The sequence below is a fragment of the Oncorhynchus clarkii genome, unplaced genomic scaffold (assembly GCF_045791955.1).
Source record: "Oncorhynchus clarkii lewisi isolate Uvic-CL-2024 unplaced genomic scaffold, UVic_Ocla_1.0 unplaced_contig_464_pilon_pilon, whole genome shotgun sequence".
Lineage (NCBI taxonomy): Eukaryota > Metazoa > Chordata > Actinopteri > Salmoniformes > Salmonidae > Oncorhynchus > Oncorhynchus clarkii.
Window position 1 is genome coordinate 265,001 of NW_027257926.1, and position 22,358 is coordinate 287,358.

General features: G+C 49.7%; 1 protein-coding gene across 1 annotated transcript in view; it reads left to right on the forward strand.

Annotated features, from left to right (window-relative positions):
- Positions 1 to 20,862, forward strand: part of LOC139393672 (tektin-3-like) — a 31,578-nt gene extending 10,716 nt beyond the window's left edge. Inside the window, exons 5-7 of the mRNA XM_071142013.1 lie at positions 19,477 to 19,699; positions 19,789 to 19,943; positions 20,640 to 20,862. Of these exons, the coding sequence (XP_070998114.1) occupies positions 19,477 to 19,699; positions 19,789 to 19,943; positions 20,640 to 20,856 (595 nt within the window). The 3' untranslated portion in view covers positions 20,857 to 20,862. The remainder of the gene's footprint in view (positions 1 to 19,476; positions 19,700 to 19,788; positions 19,944 to 20,639) is intronic.
- Positions 20,863 to 22,358: the final 1,496 nt, after the last annotated feature.

Below are 22,358 nucleotides of genomic sequence, written 5' to 3' on the forward strand. Positions count from 1 at the left end.
CCAGGTAACACTGACCAACTGTTCTCCTGCTACCAGTTATTACCCTGACCTCAGCCTGGTAGATACCAGGTAACACTGACCAACTGTTCTCCTGCTACCAGTTATTACCCTGACCTCAGCCTGGTAGATACCAGGTAACACTGACCAACTGTTCTCCTGCTACCAGTTATCACCCTGACCTCAGCCTGGTAGATACCAGGTAACACTGACCAACTGTTCTCCTGCTACCAGCTATTACCCTGACCTCAGCCTGGTAGATACCAGGTAACACTGACCAACTGTTCTCCTGCTACCAGTTATTACCCTGACCTCAGCCTGGTAGATACCAGGTAACACTGACCAACTGTTCTCCTGCTACCAGCTATTACCCTGACCTCAGCCTGGTAGATACCAGGTAACACTGACCAACTGTTCTCCTGCTACCAGCTATTACCCTGACCTCAGTCTGGTAGATACCAGGTAACACTGACCAACTGTTCTCCTGCTACCAGTTATTACCCTGACCTCAGCCTGGTAGATACCAGGTAACACTGACCAACTGTTCTCCTGCTACCAGCTATTACCCTGACCTCAGCCTGGTAGATACCAGGTAACACTGACCAACTGTTCTCCTGCTACCAGTTATTACCCTGACCTCAGCCTGGTAGATACCAGGTAACACTGACCAACTGTTCTACTGCTACCAGTTATTACCCTGACCTCAGCCTGGTAGATACCAGGTAACACTGACCAACTGTTCTCCTGCTACCAGTTATTACCCTGACCTCAGCCTGGTAGATACCAGGTAACACTGACCAACTGTTCTCCTGCTACCAGCTATTACCCTGACCTCAGCCTGGTAGATACCAGGTAACACTGACCAACTGTTCTCCTGCTACCAGTTATTACCCTGACCTCAGCCTGGTAGATACCAGGTAACACTGACCAACTGTTCTCCTGCTACCAGCTATTACCCTGACCTCAGCCTGGTAGATACCAGGTAACACTGACCAACTGTTCTCCTGCTACCAGTTATTACCCTGACCTCAGCCTGGTAGATACCAGGTAACACTGACCAACTGTTCTCCTGCTACCAGTTATCACCCTGACCTCAGCCTGGTAGATACCAGGTAACACTGACCAACTGTTCTCCTGCTACCAGCTATTACCCTGACCTCAGCCTGGTAGATACCAGGTAACACTGACCAACTGTTCTCCTGCTACCAGTTATTACCCTGACCTCAGCCTGGTAGATACCAGGTAACACTGACCAACTGTTCTCCTGCTACCAGCTATTACCCTGACCTCAGCCTGGTAGATACCAGGTAACACTGACCAACTGTTCTCCTGCTACCAGCTATTACCCTGACCTCAGTCTGGTAGATACCAGGTAACACTGACCAACTGTTCTCCTGCTACCAGTTATTACCCTGACCTCAGCCTGGTAGATACCAGGTAACACTGACCAACTGTTCTCCTGCTACCAGCTATTACCCTGACCTCAGCCTGGTAGATACCAGGTAACACTGACCAACTGTTCTCCTGCTACCAGTTATTACCCTGACCTCAGCCTGGTAGATACCAGGTAACACTGACCAACTGTTCTCCTGCTACCAGTTATTACCCTGACCTCAGCCTGGTAGATACCAGGTAACACTGACCAACTGTTCTCCTGCTACCAGTTATTACCCTGACCTCAGCCTGGTAGATACCAGGTAACACTGACCAACTGTTCTCCTGCTACCAGTTATTACCCTGACCTCAGCCTGGTAGATACCAGGTAACACTGACCAACTGTTCTCCTGCTACCAGTTATTACCCTGACCTCAGCCTGGTAGATACCAGGTAACACTGACCAACTGTTCTCCTGCTACCAGTTATTACCCTGACCTCAGCCTGGTAGATACCAGGTAACACTGACCAACTGTTCTCCTGCTACCAGCTATTACCCTGACCTCAGCCTGGTAGATACCAGGTAACACTGACCAACTGTTCTCCTGCTACCAGTTATTACCCTGACCTCAGCCTGGTAGATACCAGGTAACACTGACCAACTGTTCTCCTGCTACCAGCTATTACCCTGACCTCAGCCTGGTAGATACCAGGTAACACTGACCAACTGTTCTCCTGCTACCAGCTATTACCCTGACCTCAGCCTGGTAGATACCAGGTAACACTGACCAACTGTTCTCCTGCTACCAGTTATTACCCTGACCTCAGCCTGGTAGATACCAGGTAACACTGACCAACTGTTCTCCTGCTACCAGCTATTACCCTGACCTCAGCCTGGTAGATACCAGGTAACACTGACCAACTGTTCTCCTGCTACCAGTTATTACCCTGACCTCAGCCTGGTAGATACCAGGTAACACTGACCAACTGTTCTCCTGCTACCAGCTATTACCCTGACCTCAGCCTGGTAGATACCAGGTAACACTGACCAACTGTTCTCCTGCTACCAGTTATTACCCTGACCTCAGCCTGGTAGATACCAGGTAACACTGACCAACTGTTCTCCTGCTACCAGTTATTACCCTGACCTCAGCCTGGTAGATACCAGGTAACACTGACCACTGACCAACTGTTCTCCTGCTACCAGTTATTACCCTGACCTCAGCCTGGTAGATACCAGGTAACACTGACCAACTGTTCTCCTGCTACCAGTTATTACCCTGACCTCAGCCTGGTAGATACCAGGTAACACTGACCAACTGTTCTCCTGCTACCAGTTATTACCCTGACCTCAGCCTGGTAGATACCAGGTAACACTGACCAACTGTTCTCCTGCTACCAGTTATTACCCTGACCTCAGCCTGGTAGATACCAGGTAACACTGACCAACTGTTCTCCTGCTACCAGTTATTACCCTGACCTCAGCCTGGTAGATACCAGGTAACACTGACCAACTGTTCTCCTGCTACCAGTTATTACCCTGACCTCAGCCTGGTAGATACCAGGTAACACTGACCAACTGTTCTCCTGCTACCAGTTATTACCCTGACCTCAGCCTGGTAGATACCAGGTAACACTGACCAACTGTTCTCCTGCTACCAGTTATTACCCTGACCTCAGCCTGGTAGATACCAGGTAACACTGACCAACTGTTCTCCTGCTACCAGCTATTACCCTGACCTCAGCCTGGTAGATACCAGGTAACACTGACCAACTGTTCTCCTGCTACCAGCTATTACCCTGACCTCAGCCTGGTAGATACCAGGTAACACTGACCAACTGTTCTCCTGCTACCAGTTATTACCCTGACCTCAGCCTGGTAGATACCAGGTAACACTGACCAACTGTTCTCCTGCTACCAGCTATTACCCTGACCTCAGCCTGGTAGATACCAGGTAACACTGACCAACTGTTCTCCTGCTACCAGTTATTACCCTGACCTCAGCCTGGTAGATACCAGGTAACACTGACCAACTGTTCTCCTGCTACCAGTTATTACCCTGACCTCAGCCTGGTAGATACCAGGTAACACTGACCAACTGTTCTCCTGCTACCAGTTATTACCCTGACCTCAGCCTGGTAGATACCAGGTAACACTGACCAACTGTTCTCCTGCTACCAGTTATTACCCTGACCTCAGCCTGGTAGATACCAGGTAACACTGACCAACTGTTCTCCTGCTACCAGCTATTACCCTGACCTCAGCCTGGTAGATACCAGGTAACACTGACCAACTGTTCTCCTGCTACCAGTTATTACCCTGACCTCAGCCTGGTAGATACCAGGTAACACTGACCAACTGTTCTCCTGCTACCAGCTATTACCCTGACCTCAGCCTGGTAGATACCAGGTAACACTGACCAACTGTTCTCCTGCTACCAGCTATTACCCTGACCTCAGCCTGGTAGATACCAGGTAACACTGACCAACTGTTCTCCTGCTACCAGTTATTACCCTGACCTCAGCCTGGTAGATACCAGGTAACACTGACCAACTGTTCTCCTGCTACCAGCTATTACCCTGACCTCAGCCTGGTAGATACCAGGTAACACTGACCAACTGTTCTCCTGCTACCAGTTATTACCCTGACCTCAGCCTGGTAGATACCAGGTAACACTGACCAACTGTTCTCCTGCTACCAGTTATTACCCTGACCTCAGCCTGGTAGATACCAGGTAACACTGACCAACTGTTCTCCTGCTACCAGCTATTACCCTGACCTCAGCCTGGTAGATACCAGGTAACACTGACCAACTGTTCTCCTGCTACCAGTTATTACCCTGACCTCAGCCTGGTAGATACCAGGTAACACTGACCAACTGTTCTCCTGCTACCAGTTATTACCCTGACCTCAGCCTGGTAGATACCAGGTAACACTGACCAACTGTTCTCCTGCTACCAGTAACACTATTACCCTGACCTCAGCCTGGTAGATACCAGGTAACACTGACCAACTGTTCTCCTGCTACCAGCTATTACCCTGACCTCAGCCTGGTAGATACCAGGTAACACTGACCAACTGTTCTCCTGCTACCAGTTATTACCCTGACCTCAGCCTGGTAGATACCAGGTAACACTGACCAACTGTTCTCCTGCTACCAGCTATTACCCTGACCTCAGCCTGGTAGATACCAGGTAACACTGACCAACTGTTCTCCTGCTACCAGTTATTACCCTGACCTCAGCCTGGTAGATACCAGGTAACACTGACCAACTGTTCTCCTGCTACCAGTTATTACCCTGACCTCAGCCTGGTAGATACCAGGTAACACTGACCAACTGTTCTCCTGCTACCAGCTATTACCCTGACCTCAGCCTGGTAGATACCAGGTAACACTGACCAACTGTTCTCCTGCTACCAGTTATTACCCTGACCTCAGCCTGGTAGATACCAGGTAACACTGACCAACTGTTCTCCTGCTACCAGTTATTACCCTGACCTCAGCCTGGTAGATACCAGGTAACACTGACCAACTGTTCTCCTGCTACCAGTTATTACCCTGACCTCAGCCTGGTAGATACCAGGTAACACTGACCAACTGTTCTCCTGCTACCAGTTATTACCCTGACCTCAGCCTGGTAGATACCAGGTAACACTGACCAACTGTTCTCCTGCTACCAGCTATTACCCTGACCTCAGCCTGGTAGATACCAGGTAACACTGACCAACTGTTCTCCTGCTACCAGTTATTACCCTGACCTCAGCCTGGTAGATACCAGGTAACACTGACCAACTGTTCTCCTGCTACCAGTTATTACCCTGACCTCAGCCTGGTAGATACCAGGTAACACTGACCAACTGTTCTCCTGCTACCAGCTATTACCCTGACCTCAGCCTGGTAGATACCAGGTAACACTGACCAACTGTTCTCCTGCTACCAGTTATTACCCTGACCTCAGCCTGGTAGATACCAGGTAACACTGACCAACTGTTCTCCTGCTACCAGTTATTACCCTGACCTCAGCCTGGTAGATACCAGGTAACACTGACCAACTGTTCTCCTGCTACCAGTTATTACCCTGACCTCAGCCTGGTAGATACCAGGTAACACTGACCAACTGTTCTCCTGCTACCAGTTATTACCCTGACCTCAGCCTGGTAGATACCAGGTAACACTGACCAACTGTTCTCCTGCTACCAGCTATTACCCTGACCTCAGCCTGGTAGATACCAGGTAACACTGACCAACTGTTCTCCTGCTACCAGTTATTACCCTGACCTCAGCCTGGTAGATACCAGGTAACACTGACCAACTGTTCTCCTGCTACCAGTTATTACCCTGACCTCAGCCTGGTAGATACCAGGTAACACTGACCAACTGTTCTCCTGCTACCAGTTATTACCCTGACCTCAGCCTGGTAGATACCAGGTAACACTGACCAACTGTTCTCCTGCTACCAGTTATTACCCTGACCTCAGCCTGGTAGATACCAGGTAACACTGACCAACTGTTCTCCTGCTACCAGTTATTACCCTGACCTCAGCCTGGTAGATACCAGGTAACACTGACCAACTGTTCTCCTGCTACCAGTTATTACCCTGACCTCAGCCTGGTAGATACCAGGTAACACTGACCAACTGTTCTCCTGCTACCAGTTATTACCCTGACCTCAGCCTGGTAGATACCAGGTAACACTGACCAACTGTTCTCCTGCTACCAGTTATTACCCTGACCTCAGCCTGGTAGATACCAGGTAACACTGACCAACTGTTCTCCTGCTACCAGTTATTACCCTGACCTCAGCCTGGTAGATACCAGGTAACACTGACCAACTGTTCTCCTGCTACCAGTTATTACCCTGACCTCAGCCTGGTAGATACCAGGTAACACTGACCAACTGTTCTCCTGCTACCAGTTATTACCCTGACCTCAGCCTGGTAGATACCAGGTAACACTGACCAACTGTTCTCCTGCTACCAGTTATTACCCTGACCTCAGCCTGGTAGATACCAGGTAACACTGACCAACTGTTCTCCTGCTACCAGTTATTACCCTGACCTCAGCCTGGTAGATACCAGGTAACACTGACCAACTGTTCTCCTGCTACCAGTTATTACCCTGACCTCAGCCTGGTAGATACCAGGTAACACTGACCAACTGTTCTCCTGCTACCAGTTATTACCCTGACCTCAGCCTGGTAGATACCAGGTAACACTGACCAACTGTTCTCCTGCTACCAGTTATTACCCTGACCTCAGCCTGGTAGATACCAGGTAACACTGACCAACTGTTCTCCTGCTACCAGTTATTACCCTGACCTCAGCCTGGTAGATACCAGGTAACACTGACCAACTGTTCTCCTGCTACCAGTTATTACCCTGACCTCAGCCTGGTAGATACCAGGTAACACTGACCAACTGTTCTCCTGCTACCAGTTATTACCCTGACCTCAGCCTGGTAGATACCAGGTAACACTGACCAACTGTTCTCCTGCTACCAGCTATTACCCTGACCTCAGCCTGGTAGATACCAGGTAACACTGACCAACTGTTCTCCTGCTACCAGTTATTACCCTGACCTCAGCCTGGTAGATACCAGGTAACACTGACCAACTGTTCTCCTGCTACCAGTTATTACCCTGACCTCACTAGATACCAGGTAACACTGACCCTGCTACCAGTTATTACCCTGACCTCAGCCTGGTAGATACCAGGTAACACTGACCAACTGTTCTCCTGCTACCAGTTATTACCCTGACCTCAGCCTGGTAGATACCAGGTAACACTGACCAACTGTTCTCCTGCTACCAGTTATTACCCTGACCTCAGCCTGGTAGATACCAGGTAACACTGACCAACTGTTCTCCTGCTACCAGTTATTACCCTGACCTCAGCCTGGTAGATACCAGGTAACACTGACCAACTGTTCTCCTGCTACCAGTTATTACCCTGACCTCAGCCTGGTAGATACCAGGTAACACTGACCAACTGTTCTCCTGCTACCAGTTATTACCCTGACCTCAGCCTGGTAGATACCAGGTAACACTGACCAACTGTTCTCCTGCTACCAGTTATTACCCTGACCTCAGCCTGGTAGATACCAGGTAACACTGACCAACTGTTCTCCTGCTACCAGTTATTACCCTGACCTCAGCCTGGTAGATACCAGGTAACACTGACCAACTGTTCTCCTGCTACCAGTTATTACCCTGACCTCAGCCTGGTAGATACCAGGTAACACTGACCAACTGTTCTCCTGCTACCAGTTATTACCCTGACCTCAGCCTGGTAGATACCAGGTAACACTGACCAACTGTTCTCCTGCTACCAGTTATTACCCTGACCTCAGCCTGGTAGATACCAGGTAACACTGACCAACTGTTCTCCTGCTACCAGCTATTACCCTGACCTCAGTCTGGTAGATACCAGGTAACACTGACCAACTGTTCTCCTGCTACCAGTTATTACCCTGACCTCAGCCTGGTAGATACCAGGTAACACTGACCAACTGTTCTCCTGCTACCAGCTATTACCCTGACCTCAGCCTGGTAGATACCAGGTAACACTGACCAACTGTTCTCCTGCTACCAGTTATTACCCTGACCTCAGCCTGGTAGATACCAGGTAACACTGACCAACTGTTCTCCTGCTACCAGTTATTACCCTGACCTCAGCCTGGTAGATACCAGGTAACACTGACCAACTGTTCTCCTGCTACCAGTGACCTATTACCCTGACCTCAGCCTGGTAGATACCAGGTAACACTGACCAACTGTTCTCCTGCTACCAGTTATTACCCTGACCTCAGCCTGGTAGATACCAGGTAACACTGACCAACTGTTCTCCTGCTACCAGTTATTACCCTGACCTCAGCCTGGTAGATACCAGGTAACACTGACCAACTGTTCTCCTGCTACCAGTTATTACCCTGACCTCAGCCTGGTAGATACCAGGTAACACTGACCAACTGTTCTCCTGCTACCAGTTATTACCCTGACCTCAGCCTGGTAGATACCAGGTAACACTGACCAACTGTTCTCCTGCTACCAGCTATTACCCTGACCTCAGCCTGGTAGATACCAGGTAACACTGACCAACTGTTCTCCTGCTACCAGTTATTACCCTGACCTCAGCCTGGTAGATACCAGGTAACACTGACCAACTGTTCTCCTGCTACCAGCTATTACCCTGACCTCAGCCTGGTAGATACCAGGTAACACTGACCAACTGTTCTCCTGCTACCAGTTATTACCCTGACCTCAGCCTGGTAGATACCAGGTAACACTGACCAACTGTTCTCCTGCTACCAGTTATTACCCTGACCTCAGCCTGGTAGATACCAGGTAACACTGACCAACTGTTCTCCTGCTACCAGTTATTACCCTGACCTCAGCCTGGTAGATACCAGGTAACACTGACCAACTGTTCTCCTGCTACCAGTTATTACCCTGACCTCAGCCTGGTAGATACCAGGTAACACTGACCAACTGTTCTCCTGCTACCAGTTATTACCCTGACCTCAGCCTGGTAGATACCAGGTAACACTGACCAACTGTTCTCCTGCTACCAGTTATTACCCTGACCTCAGCCTGGTAGATACCAGGTAACACTGACCAACTGTTCTCCTGCTACCAGTTATTACCCTGACCTCAGCCTGGTAGATACCAGGTAACACTGACCAACTGTTCTCCTGCTACCAGTTATTACCCTGACCTCAGCCTGGTAGATACCAGGTAACACTGACCAACTGTTCTCCTGCTACCAGTTATTACCCTGACCTCAGCCTGGTAGATACCAGGTAACACTGACCAACTGTTCTCCTGCTACCAGTTATTACCCTGACCTCAGCCTGGTAGATACCAGGTAACACTGACCAACTGTTCTCCTGCTACCAGTTATTACCCTGACCTCAGCCTGGTAGATACCAGGTAACACTGACCAACTGTTCTCCTGCTACCAGTTATTACCCTGACCTCAGCCTGGTAGATACCAGGTAACACTGACCAACTGTTCTCCTGCTACCAGTTATTACCCTGACCTCAGCCTGGTAGATACCAGGTAACACTGACCAACTGTTCTCCTGCTACCAGTTATTACCCTGACCTCAGCCTGGTAGATACCAGGTAACACTGACCAACTGTTCTCCTGCTACCAGTTATTACCCTGACCTCAGCCTGGTAGATACCAGGTAACACTGACCAACTGTTCTCCTGCTACCAGTTATTACCCTGACCTCAGCCTGGTAGATACCAGGTAACACTGACCAACTGTTCTCCTGCTACCAGTTATTACCCTGACCTCAGCCTGGTAGATACCAGGTAACACTGACCAACTGTTCTCCTGCTACCAGTTATTACCCTGACCTCAGCCTGGTAGATACCAGGTAACACTGACCAACTGTTCTCCTGCTACCAGTTATTACCCTGACCTCAGCCTGGTAGATACCAGGTAACACTGACCAACTGTTCTCCTGCTACCAGTTATTACCCTGACCTCAGCCTGGTAGATACCAGGTAACACTGACCAACTGTTCTCCTGCTACCAGTTATTACCCTGACCTCAGCCTGGTAGATACCAGGTAACACTGACCAACTGTTCTCCTGCTACCAGTTATTACCCTGACCTCAGCCTGGTAGATACCAGGTAACACTGACCAACTGTTCTCCTGCTACCAGTTATTACCCTGACCTCAGCCTGGTAGATACCAGGTAACACTGACCAACTGTTCTCCTGCTACCAGTTATTACCCTGACCTCAGCCTGGTAGATACCAGGTAACACTGACCAACTGTTCTCCTGCTACCAGTTATTACCCTGACCTCAGCCTGGTAGATACCAGGTAACACTGACCAACTGTTCTCCTGCTACCAGCTATTACCCTGACCTCAGCCTGGTAGATACCAGGTAACACTGACCAACTGTTCTCCTGCTACCAGTTATTACCCTGACCTCAGCCTGGTAGATACCAGGTAACACTGACCAACTGTTCTCCTGCTACCAGTTATTACCCTGACCTCAGCCTGGTAGATACCAGGTAACACTGACCAACTGTTCTCCTGCTACCAGTTATTACCCTGACCTCAGCCTGGTAGATACCAGGTAACACTGACCAACTGTTCTCCTGCTACCAGTTATTACCCTGACCTCAGCCTGGTAGATACCAGGTAACACTGACCAACTGTTCTCCTGCTACCAGCTATTACCCTGACCTCAGCCTGGTAGATACCAGGTAACACTGACCAACTGTTCTCCTGCTACCAGTTATTACCCTGACCTCAGCCTGGTAGATACCAGGTAACACTGACCAACTGTTCTCCTGCTACCAGTTATTACCCTGACCTCAGCCTGGTAGATACCAGGTAACACTGACCAACTGTTCTCCTGCTACCAGCTATTACCCTGACCTCAGCCTGGTAGATACCAGGTAACACTGACCAACTGTTCTCCTGCTACCAGTTATTACCCTGACCTCAGCCTGGTAGATACCAGGTAACACTGACCAACTGTTCTCCTGCTACCAGCTATTACCCTGACCTCAGCCTGGTAGATACCAGGTAACACTGACCAACTGTTCTCCTGCTACCAGTTATTACCCTGACCTCAGCCTGGTAGATACCAGGTAACACTGACCAACTGTTCTCCTGCTACCAGTTATTACCCTGACCTCAGCCTGGTAGATACCAGGTAACACTGACCAACTGTTCTCCTGCTACCAGCTATTACCCTGACCTCAGCCTGGTAGATACCAGGTAACACTGACCAACTGTTCTCCTGCTACCAGTTATTACCCTGACCTCAGCCTGGTAGATACCAGGTAACACTGACCAACTGTTCTCCTGCTACCAGTTATTACCCTGACCTCAGCCTGGTAGATACCAGGTAACACTGACCAACTGTTCTCCTGCTACCAGTTATTACCCTGACCTCAGCCTGGTAGATACCAGGTAACACTGACCAACTGTTCTCCTGCTACCAGCTATTACCCTGACCTCAGCCTGGTAGATACCAGGTAACACTGACCAACTGTTCTCCTGCTACCAGTTATTACCCTGACCTCAGCCTGGTAGATACCAGGTAACACTGACCAACTGTTCTCCTGCTACCAGCTATTACCCTGACCTCAGCCTGGTAGATACCAGGTAACACTGACCAACTGTTCTCCTGCTACCAGCTATTACCCTGACCTCAGCCTGGTAGATACCAGGTAACACTGACCAACTGTTCTCCTGCTACCAGTTATTACCCTGACCTCAGCCTGGTAGATACCAGGTAACACTGACCAACTGTTCTCCTGCTACCAGCTATTACCCTGACCTCAGCCTGGTAGATACCAGGTAACACTGACCAACTGTTCTCCTGCTACCAGTTATTACCCTGACCTCAGCCTGGTAGATACCAGGTAACACTGACCAACTGTTCTCCTGCTACCAGTTATTACCCTGACCTCAGCCTGGTAGATACCAGGTAACACTGACCAACTGTTCTCCTGCTACCAGTTATTACCCTGACCTCAGCCTGGTAGATACCAGGTAACACTGACCAACTGTTCTCCTGCTACCAGTTATTACCCTGACCTCAGCCTGGTAGATACCAGGTAACACTGACCAACTGTTCTCCTGCTACCAGCTATTACCCTGACCTCAGCCTGGTAGATACCAGGTAACACTGACCAACTGTTCTCCTGCTACCAGTTATTACCCTGACCTCAGCCTGGTAGATACCAGGTAACACTGACCAACTGTTCTCCTGCTACCAGTTATTACCCTGACCTCAGCCTGGTAGATACCAGGTAACACTGACCAACTGTTCTCCTGCTACCAGCTATTACCCTGACCTCAGCCTGGTAGATACCAGGTAACACTGACCAACTGTTCTCCTGCTACCAGTTATTACCCTGACCTCAGCCTGGTAGATACCAGGTAACACTGACCAACTGTTCTCCTGCTACCAGTTATTACCCTGACCTCAGCCTGGTAGATACCAGGTAACACTGACCAACTGTTCTCCTGCTACCAGTTATTACCCTGACCTCAGCCTGGTAGATACCAGGTAACACTGACCAACTGTTCTCCTGCTACCAGTTATTACCCTGACCTCAGCCTGGTAGATACCAGGTAACACTGACCAACTGTTCTCCTGCTACCAGTTATTACCCTGACCTCAGCCTGGTAGATACCAGGTAACACTGACCAACTGTTCTCCTGCTACCAGTTATTACCCTGACCTCAGCCTGGTAGATACCAGGTAACACTGACCAACTGTTCTCCTGCTACCAGTTATTACCCTGACCTCAGCCTGGTAGATACCAGGTAACACTGACCAACTGTTCTCCTGCTACCAATTATTACCCTGACCTCAGCCTGGTAGATACCAGGTAACACTGACCAACTGTTCTCCTGCTACCAGTTATTACCCTGACCTCAGCCTGGTAGATACCAGGTAACACTGACCAACTGTTCTCCTGCTACCAGTTATTACCCTGACCTCAGCCTGGTAGATACCAGGTAACACTGACCAACTGTTCTCCTGCTACCAATTATTACCCTGACCTCAGCCTGGTAGATACCAGGTAACACTGACCAACTGTTCTCCTGCTACCAGTTATTACCCTGACCTCAGCCTGGTAGATACCAGGTAACACTGACCAACTGTTCTCCTGCTACCAGTTATTACCCTGACCTCAGCCTGGTAGATACCAGGTAACACTGACCAACTGTTCTCCTGGTACCAGCTATTACCCTGACCTCAGTCTGTTAGATACCAGGTAACACTGACCAACTGTTCTCCTTTTACCAGTTATCACCCTGACCTCAGCCTGGTAGATACCAGGTAACACTGACCAACTGTTCTCCTGCTACCAGTTATTACCCTGACCTCAGCCTGGTAGATACCAGGTAACACTGACCAACTGTTCTCCTGCTACCAGTTATTACCCTGACCTCAGCCTGGTAGATACCAGGTAACACTGACCAACTGTTCTCCTGCTACCAGTTATTACCCTGACCTCAGCCTGGTAGATACCAGGTAACACTGACCAACTGTTCACCTGCTACCAGTTATTACCCTGACCTCAGCCTGGTAGATACCAGGTAACACTGACCAACTGTTCTCCTGCTACCAGTTATTACCCTGACCTCAGCCTGGTAGATACCAGGTAACACTGACCAACTGTTCTCCTGCTACCAATTATTACCCTGACCTCAGCCTGGTAGATACCAGGTAACACTGACCAACTGTTCTCCTGCTACCAGTTATTACCCTGACCTCAGCCTGGTAGATACCAGGTAACACTGACCAACTGTTCTCCTGCTACCAGTTATTACCCTGACCTCAGCCTGGTAGATACCAGGTAACACTGACCAACTGTTCTCCTGGTACCAGCTATTACCCTGACCTCAGTCTGTTAGATACCAGGTAACACTGACCAACTGTTCTCCTGCTACCAGTTATTACCCTGACCTCAGCCTGGTAGATACCAGGTAACACTGACCAACTGTTCTCCTGCTACCAGTTATTACCCTGACCTCAGCCTGGTAGATACCAGGTAACACTGACCAACTGTTCTCCTGCTACCAGTTATTACCCTGACCTCAGCCTGGTAGATACCAGGTAACACTGACCAACTGTTCTCCTGCTACCAGTTATTACCCTGACCTCAGCCTGGTAGATACCAGGTAACACTGACCAACTGTTCTCCTGCTACCAGCTATTACCCTGACCTCAGCCTGGTAGATACCAGGTAACACTGACCAACTGTTATACTGCTACCAGTTATTACCCTGACCTCAGCCTGGTAGATACCAGGTAACACTGACCAACTGTTCTCCTTTTACCAGTTATCACCCTGACCTCAGCCTGGTAGATACCAGGTAACACTGACCAACTGTTCTCCTGCTACCAGCTATTACCCTGACCTCAGCCTGGTAGATACCAGGTAACACTGACCAACTGTTATACTGCTACCAGTTATTACCCTGACCTCAGCCTGGTAGATACCAGGTAACACTGACCAACTGTTCTCCTGCTACCAGTTATTACCCTGACCTCAGCCTGGTAGATACCAGGTAACACTGACCAACTGTTATACTGCTACCAGCTATTACCCTGACCTCAGCCTGGTAGATACCAGGTAACACTGACCAACTGTTATACTGCTACCAGTTATTACCCTTACCTCAGCCTGGTAGATACCAGGTAACACTGCCCAACTGTTCTCCTGCTACCAGTTATTACCCTGACCTCAGCCTGGTAGATACCAGGTAACACTGACCAACTGTTATACTGCTACCAGCTATTACCCTGACCTCAGCCTGGTAGATACCAGGTAACACTGACCAACTGTTATACTGCTACCAGTTATTACCCTTACCTCAGCCTGGTAGATACCAGGTAACACTGACCAACTGTTCTCCTGCTACCAGTTATTACCCTGACCTCAGCCTGGTAGATACCAGGTAACACTGACCAACTGTTATACTGCTACCAGTTATTACCCTGACCTCAGCCTGGTAGATACCAGGTAACACTGACCAACTGTTCTCCTGCTACCAGTTATTACCCTGACCTCAGCCTGGTAGATATCAGGTAACACTGACCAACTGTTCTCCTGCTACCAGCTATTACCCTGACCTCAGCCTGGTAGATACCAGGTAACACTGACCAACTGTTATACTGCTACCAGTTATTACCCTGACCTCAGCCTGGTAGATACCAGGTAACACTGACCAACTGTTATACTGCTACCGGTTATTACCCTGACCTCAGCCTGGTAGATACCAGGTAACACTGACCAACTGTTCTCCTGCTACCAGTTATTACCCTGACCTCAGCCTGGTAGATACCAGGTAACACTGACCAACTGTTCTCCTGCTACCAGCTATTACCCTGACCTCAGCCTGGTAGATACCAGGTAACACTGACCAACTGTTATACTGCTACCAGTTATTACCCTGACCTCAGCCTGGTAGATACCAGGTAACACTGACCAACTGTTCTCCTGCTACCAGTTATCACCCTGACCTCAGCCTGGTAGATACCAGGTAACACTGACCAACTGTTCTCCTGCTACCAGTTATTACCCTGACCTCAGCCTGGTAGATACCAGGTAACACTGACCAACTGTTATACTGCTACCGGTTATTACCCTGACCTCAGCCTGGTAGATACCAGGTAACACTGACCAACTGTTCTCCTGCTACCAGTTATTACCCTGACCTCAGCCTGGTAGATACCAGGTAACACTGACCAACTGTTCTCCTGCTACCAGCTATTACCCTGACCTCAGCCTGGTAGATACCAGGTAACACTGACCAACTGTTATACTGCTACCAGTTATTACCCTGACCTCAGCCTGGTAGATACCAGGTAACACTGACCAACTGTTCTCCTGCTACCAGTTATCACCCTGACCTCAGCCTGGTAGATACCAGGTAACACTGACCAACTGTTCTCCTGCTACCAGCTATTACCCTGACCTCAGCCTGGTAGATACCAGGTAACACTGACCAACTGTTATACTGCTACCAGTTATTAATCTGACCTCAGCCTGGTAGATACCAGGTAACACTGACCAACTGTTCTCCTGCTACCAGTTATTACCCTGACCTCAGCCTGGTAGATACCAGGTAACACTGCCCAACTGTTCTCCTGCTACCAGTTATTACCCTGACCTCAGCCTGGTAGATACCAGGTAACACTGACCAACTGTTATACTGCTACCAGCTATTACCCTGACCTCAGCCTGGTAGATACCAGGTAACACTGACCAACTGTTATACTGCTACCAGTTATTACCCTTACCTCAGCCTGGTAGATACCAGGTAACACTGACCAACTGTTATACTGCTACCAGTTATTACCCTTACCTCAGCCTGGTAGATACCAGTTAACACTGACCAACTGTTCTCCTGCTACCAGTTATTACCCTGACCTCAGCCTGGTAGATACCAGGTAACACGGACCAACTGTTATACTGCTACCAGTTATTACCCTGACCTCAGCCTGGTAGATACCAGGTAACACTGACCAACTGTTCTCCTGCTACCAGTTATTACCCTGACCTCAGCCTGGTAGATACCAGGTAACACTGACCAACTGTTCTCCTGGTACCAGCTATTACCCTGACCTCAGCCTGGTAGATACCAGGTAACACTGACCAACTGTTTTCCTGCTACCAGTTATTACCCTGACCTCAGCCTGGTAGATACCAGGTAACACTGACCAACTGTTCTCCTGCTACCAGCTATTACCCTGATCTCAGCCTGGTAGATACCAGGTAACACTGACCAACTGTTATCCTGCTACCAGCTATTACCCTGACCTCAGCCTGGTAGATACCAGGTAACACTGACCAACTGTTCTCCTGCTACCAGTTATTACCCGGACCTCAGCCTGGTAGATACCAGGTAACACTGACCAACTGTTCTCCTGCTACCAGCTATTACCCTGACCTCAGCCTGGTAGATACCAGGTAACACTGACCATCTGTTCTCCTGCTACCAGCTATTACCCTGACCTCAGCCTGGTAGATACCAGGTAACACTGACCAACTGTTCTCCTGCTACCAGTTATTACCCTGACCTCAGCCTGGTAGATACCAGGTAACACTGACCAACTGTTCTCCTGCTACCAGTTATTACCATGACCTCAGCCTGGTAGATACCAGGTAACACTGACCAACTGTTCTCCTGCTACCAGCTATTACCCTGACCTCAGCCTGGTAGATACCAGGTAACACTGACCAACTGTTCTCCTGCTACCAGCTATTACCCTGACCTCAGCCTGGTAGATACCAGGTAACACTGACCAACTGTTATACTGCTACCAGCTATTACCCTGACCTCAGCCTGGTAGATACCAGGTAACACTGACCAACTGTTCTCCTGCTACCAGCTATTACCCTGACCTCAGCCTGGTAGATACCAGGTAACACTGACCAACTGTTCTCCTGCTACCAGCTATTACCCTGACCTCAGCCTGGTAGATACCAGGTAACACTGACCAACTGTTCTCCTGCTACCAGCTATTACCCTGACCTCAGCCTGGTAGATACCAGGTAACACTGACCAACTGTTATACTGCTACCAGCTATTACCCTGACCTCAGCCTGGTAGATACCAGGTAACACTGACCAACTGTTCTCCTGCTACCAGCTATTACCCTGACCTCAGCCTGGTAGATACCAGGTAACACTGACCAACTGTTATACTGCTACCAGCTATTACCCTGACCTCAGCCTGGTAGATACCAGGTAACACTGACCAACTGTTCTCCTGCTACCAGCTATTACCCTGACCTCAGCCTGGTAGATACCAGGCAACACTGACCAACTGTTCTCCTGCTACCAGCTATTACCCTGACCTCAGCCTGGTAGATACCAGGTAACACTGACCAACTGTTATACTGCTACCAGCTATTACCCTGACCTCAGCCTGGTAGATACCAGGTAACACTGACCAACTGTTCTCCTGCTACCAGTTATCACCCTGACCTCAGCCTGGTAGATACCAGGTAACACTGACCAACTGTTCTCCTGCTACCAGCTATTACCCTGATCTCAGCCTGGTAGATACCAGGTAACACTGACCAACTGTTATCCTGCTACCAGCTATTACCCTGACCTCAGCCTGGTAGATACCAGGTAACACTGACCAACTGTTCTCCTGCTACCAGTTATTACCCGGACCTCAGCCTGGTAGATACCAGGTAACACTGACCAACTGTTCTCCTGCTACCAGCTATTACCCTGACCTCAGCCTGGTAGATACCAGGTAACACTGACCATCTGTTCTCCTGCTACCAGCTATTACCCTGACCTCAGCCTGGTAGATACCAGGTAACACTGACCAACTGTTCTCCTGCTACCAGTTATTACCCTGACCTCAGCCTGGTAGATACCAGGTAACACTGACCAACTGTTCTCCTGCTACCAGTTATTACCATGACCTCAGCCTGGTAGATACCAGGTAACACTGACCAACTGTTCTCCTGCTACCAGCTATTACCCTGACCTCAGCCTGGTAGATACCAGGTAACACTGACCAACTGTTCTCCTGCTACCAGCTATTACCCTGACCTCAGCCTGGTAGATACCAGGTAACACTGACCAACTGTTATACTGCTACCAGCTATTACCCTGACCTCAGCCTGGTAGATACCAGGTAACACTGACCAACTGTTCTCCTGCTACCAGCTATTACCCTGACCTCAGCCTGGTAGATACCAGGTAACACTGACCAACTGTTCTCCTGCTACCAGCTATTACCCTGACCTCAGCCTGTTAGATACCAGGTAACACTGACCAACTGTTCTCCTGCTACCAGCTATTACCCTGACCTCAGCCTGGTAGATACCAGGTAACACTGACCAACTGTTATACTGCTACCAGCTATTACCCTGACCTCAGCCTGGTAGATACCAGGTAACACTGACCAACTGTTCTCCTGCTACCAGCTATTACCCTGACCTCAGCCTGGTAGATACCAGGTAACACTGACCAACTGTTATACTGCTACCAGCTATTACCCTGACCTCAGCCTGGTAGATACCAGGTAACACTGACCAACTGTTCTCCTGCTACCAGCTATTACCCTGACCTCAGCCTGGTAGATACCAGGCAACACTGACCAACTGTTCTCCTGCTACCAGCTATTACCCTGACCTCAGCCTGGTAGATACCAGGTAACACTGACCAACTGTTATACTGCTACCAGCTATTACCCTGACCTCAGCCTGGTAGATACCAGGTAACACTGACCAACTGTTCTCCTGCTACCAGTTATCACCCTGACCTCAGCCTGGTAGATACCAGGTAACACTGACCAACTGTTCTCCTGCTACCAGCTATTACCCTGACCTCAGCCTGGTAGATACCAGGTAACACTGACCAACTGTTCTCCTGCTACCAGTTATTACCCTGACCTCAGCCTGGTAGATACCAGGTAACACTGACCAACTGTTCTCCTGCTACAAGTTATTACCCTGACCTCAGCCTGGTAGATACCAGGTAACTGTTATACTGTTACCAGTTATTACCCTGACCTCTCAGCGCCGGTGTTCAGTATTCAGGTGGACAACATGTGTTTTGTCCCTCCTCCCTCCCTGTAGTGTCTCAGCGCCGGTGTCTTGGGTTCAGTATTCGGAGGACAACATCGGGAAGTCGACGTCGGAGAGGCGAGCCACGCGGGAGCTAACGGAGCTGGTGGAGGGAACCCTGGTTGCCGCGGCGAGAGACATGTGGTCTCAGTACAACCGTGTCAACGCCGCCTTCACACTCCGTGTCAACCAGACCACACACGCTAGGAACACGCTACAGCAGCACCTGGCCAAGGTGGTGGGGGGGGGGGGGGTGTGTATTTTCATTGTGTTGTGTGTGTGTTCTGTGTGCTGACCCCCCTCTCCCTCTCCATCTCTCTCCAGACCCTGCAGGAGATGCATCAGACGGAGCGTACCATCTCAGATTTGGAGGGGTCCATCTGGGCGAAGAGAGCCCCCCTCAGAGTAGCTCAGTCCAGGCTGGAGGAACGCACCCATAGACCTAATATAGAGCTCTGCAGGGACCAACCACACACCAGGTAACACACACTGAGACACACACACACCAGGTAACACACACTGAGACACACACACACCAGGTAACACACACTGAGACACACACTGAGACACACACACACACTGAGACACACACACACACACCAGGTAACACACACTGAGACACACACACACACACACACCAGATACACACACTCTCACGCTTACAAACATAGCATGTAGGCTAAGTGGCTAACGATATATTTATCTGTGTGCTTTTCTCTGTGTCTCTCAATTCAATTAATTTCATGGGGCTTTTTTTGGCATAGGAAACATATGTTAACATTGCCAGAGCAAGTGAAGAAGAAAATAAACAGAATATAAATAAACAATAAAAATGAACAGTACACTCACAGAAGTTCCAAAAGAATGAAGACATTAGAACTCTCTCTCTCTCTCTCTCTCTCTCTCTCTCTCTCTCTCTCTCTCTCTCTCTCTCTCTCTCTCTCTCTCTCTCTCTCTCTCTCTCTCTCTTCTCTCTCTCTCTCTCTCCCTCTCTCTCTCTCTCTTCCTCTCTCTCTCTCTCTCTCTCCTCTCTCTCTCTCTCTCTCTCTCTCTCTCCCCTCTCTCTCTCTCTCTCTTCCTCTCTCTCTCTCTCTCCCCCTCTCTCTCTCTCTCTCTCTCTCTCTCTCTCCCCCCCTCTCTCTCTCTCTCTCTCTCTCTCTCTCCCCCCCTCCCAGGTTGCTGTCTGAGGTGTCTGGTCTCCAGGACACTGTTTTATCTCTGAGACAGAGGTTGTCTGAAGCCCAGGCCACCCTGCAGCAGCTGGCTGGCTGTAAGAGTGTTTTAGAACAGGAGCTTTACACTAAGGCCCACTCCCTGTTTATCGACCAGGAGAGATGTCTAGGACTCCGCAAGACATACCCCTCCACCCCTAGACTGGTGGGATACACATAGACAAGACATACCCCTCCACCCCTAGACTGGTGGGATACACATAGACAAGACATACCTCTCCACCCCTAGACTGGTGGGGTACACATAGACAAGACATACCCCTCTAGACTGGTGGGGTACACATAGACAATACATACCTCTCCACCCCTAGACTGGTGGGATACACATAGACAAGACATACCCCTCTAGACTGGTGGGATACACATAGACAAGACATACCCCTCCACTCCTAGACTGGTGGGATAAACATAGACAAGACATACCCCTCCACCCCTAGACTGGTGGGATACACATAGACAAGACATACCCCTCCACCCCTAGACTGGTGGGGTACACATAGACAAGACATACCCCTCCACCCCTAGACTGGTGGGGTACACATAGACAAGACATACCCCTCTAGACTGGTGGGATACACATAGACAAGACATACCCCTCCACCCCTAGACTGGTGGGATACACATAGACAAGACATACCCCTCCACCCCTAGACTGGTGGGGTACACATAGACAAGACATACCCCTCCACCCCTAGACTGGTGGGGTACACATAGACAAGACATACCCCTCTAGACTGGTGGGGTACACATAGACAAGACATACCCCTCCACCCCTAGACTGGTGGGGTACACATAGACAAGACATACCCCTCTAGACTGGTGGGGTACACATAGACAAGACATACCCCTCCACCCCTAGACTGGTGGGGTACACATAGACAAGACATACCCCTCTAGACTGGTGGGGTACACATAGACAAGACATACCCCTCCACTCCTAGACTGGTGGGATACACATAGACAAGACATACCCCTCCACCCCTAGACTGGTGGGGTACACATAGATAAGACATACCCCTCTAGACTGGTGGGATACACATAGACAAGACATACCCCTCTAGACTGGTGGGATACACATAGACAAGACATAAACAGACACAGAGACAGATTGAAGGTCCTTTCTCTTTCTTCTGTGGTTCTCTCTCTCTCTCTCTCTCTCTCTCTCTCTCTCTCTCTCTCTCTCTCTCTCTCTCTCTCTCTCTCTCTCTCTCTCTCTCTCTTCCTCTCTCTCTCTCTCTCCCCTCTCTCTCTCTCTCTTCCTCTCTCTCTCTCTCTCTCTCCTCTCTCTCTCTCTCTCTCTCTCTCTCTCCCCTCTCTCTCTCTCTCTCTTCCTCTCTCTCTCTCTCTCCCCTCTCTCTCTCTCTCTCTCTCTCTCTCTCTCTCCCCCCCCCTCTCTCTCTCTCTCTCTCTCTCTCTCTCCCCCCCTCCCAGGTTGCTGTCTGAGGTGTCTGGTCTCCAGGACACTGTTTTATCTCTGAGACAGAGGTTGTCTGAAGCCCAGGCCACCCTGCAGCAGCTGGCTGGCTGTAAGAGTGTTTTAGAACAGGAGCTTTACACTAAGGCCCACTCCCTGTTTATCGACCAGGAGAGATGTCTAGGACTCCGCAAGACATACCCCTCCACCCCTAGACTGGTGGGATACACATAGACAAGACATACCCC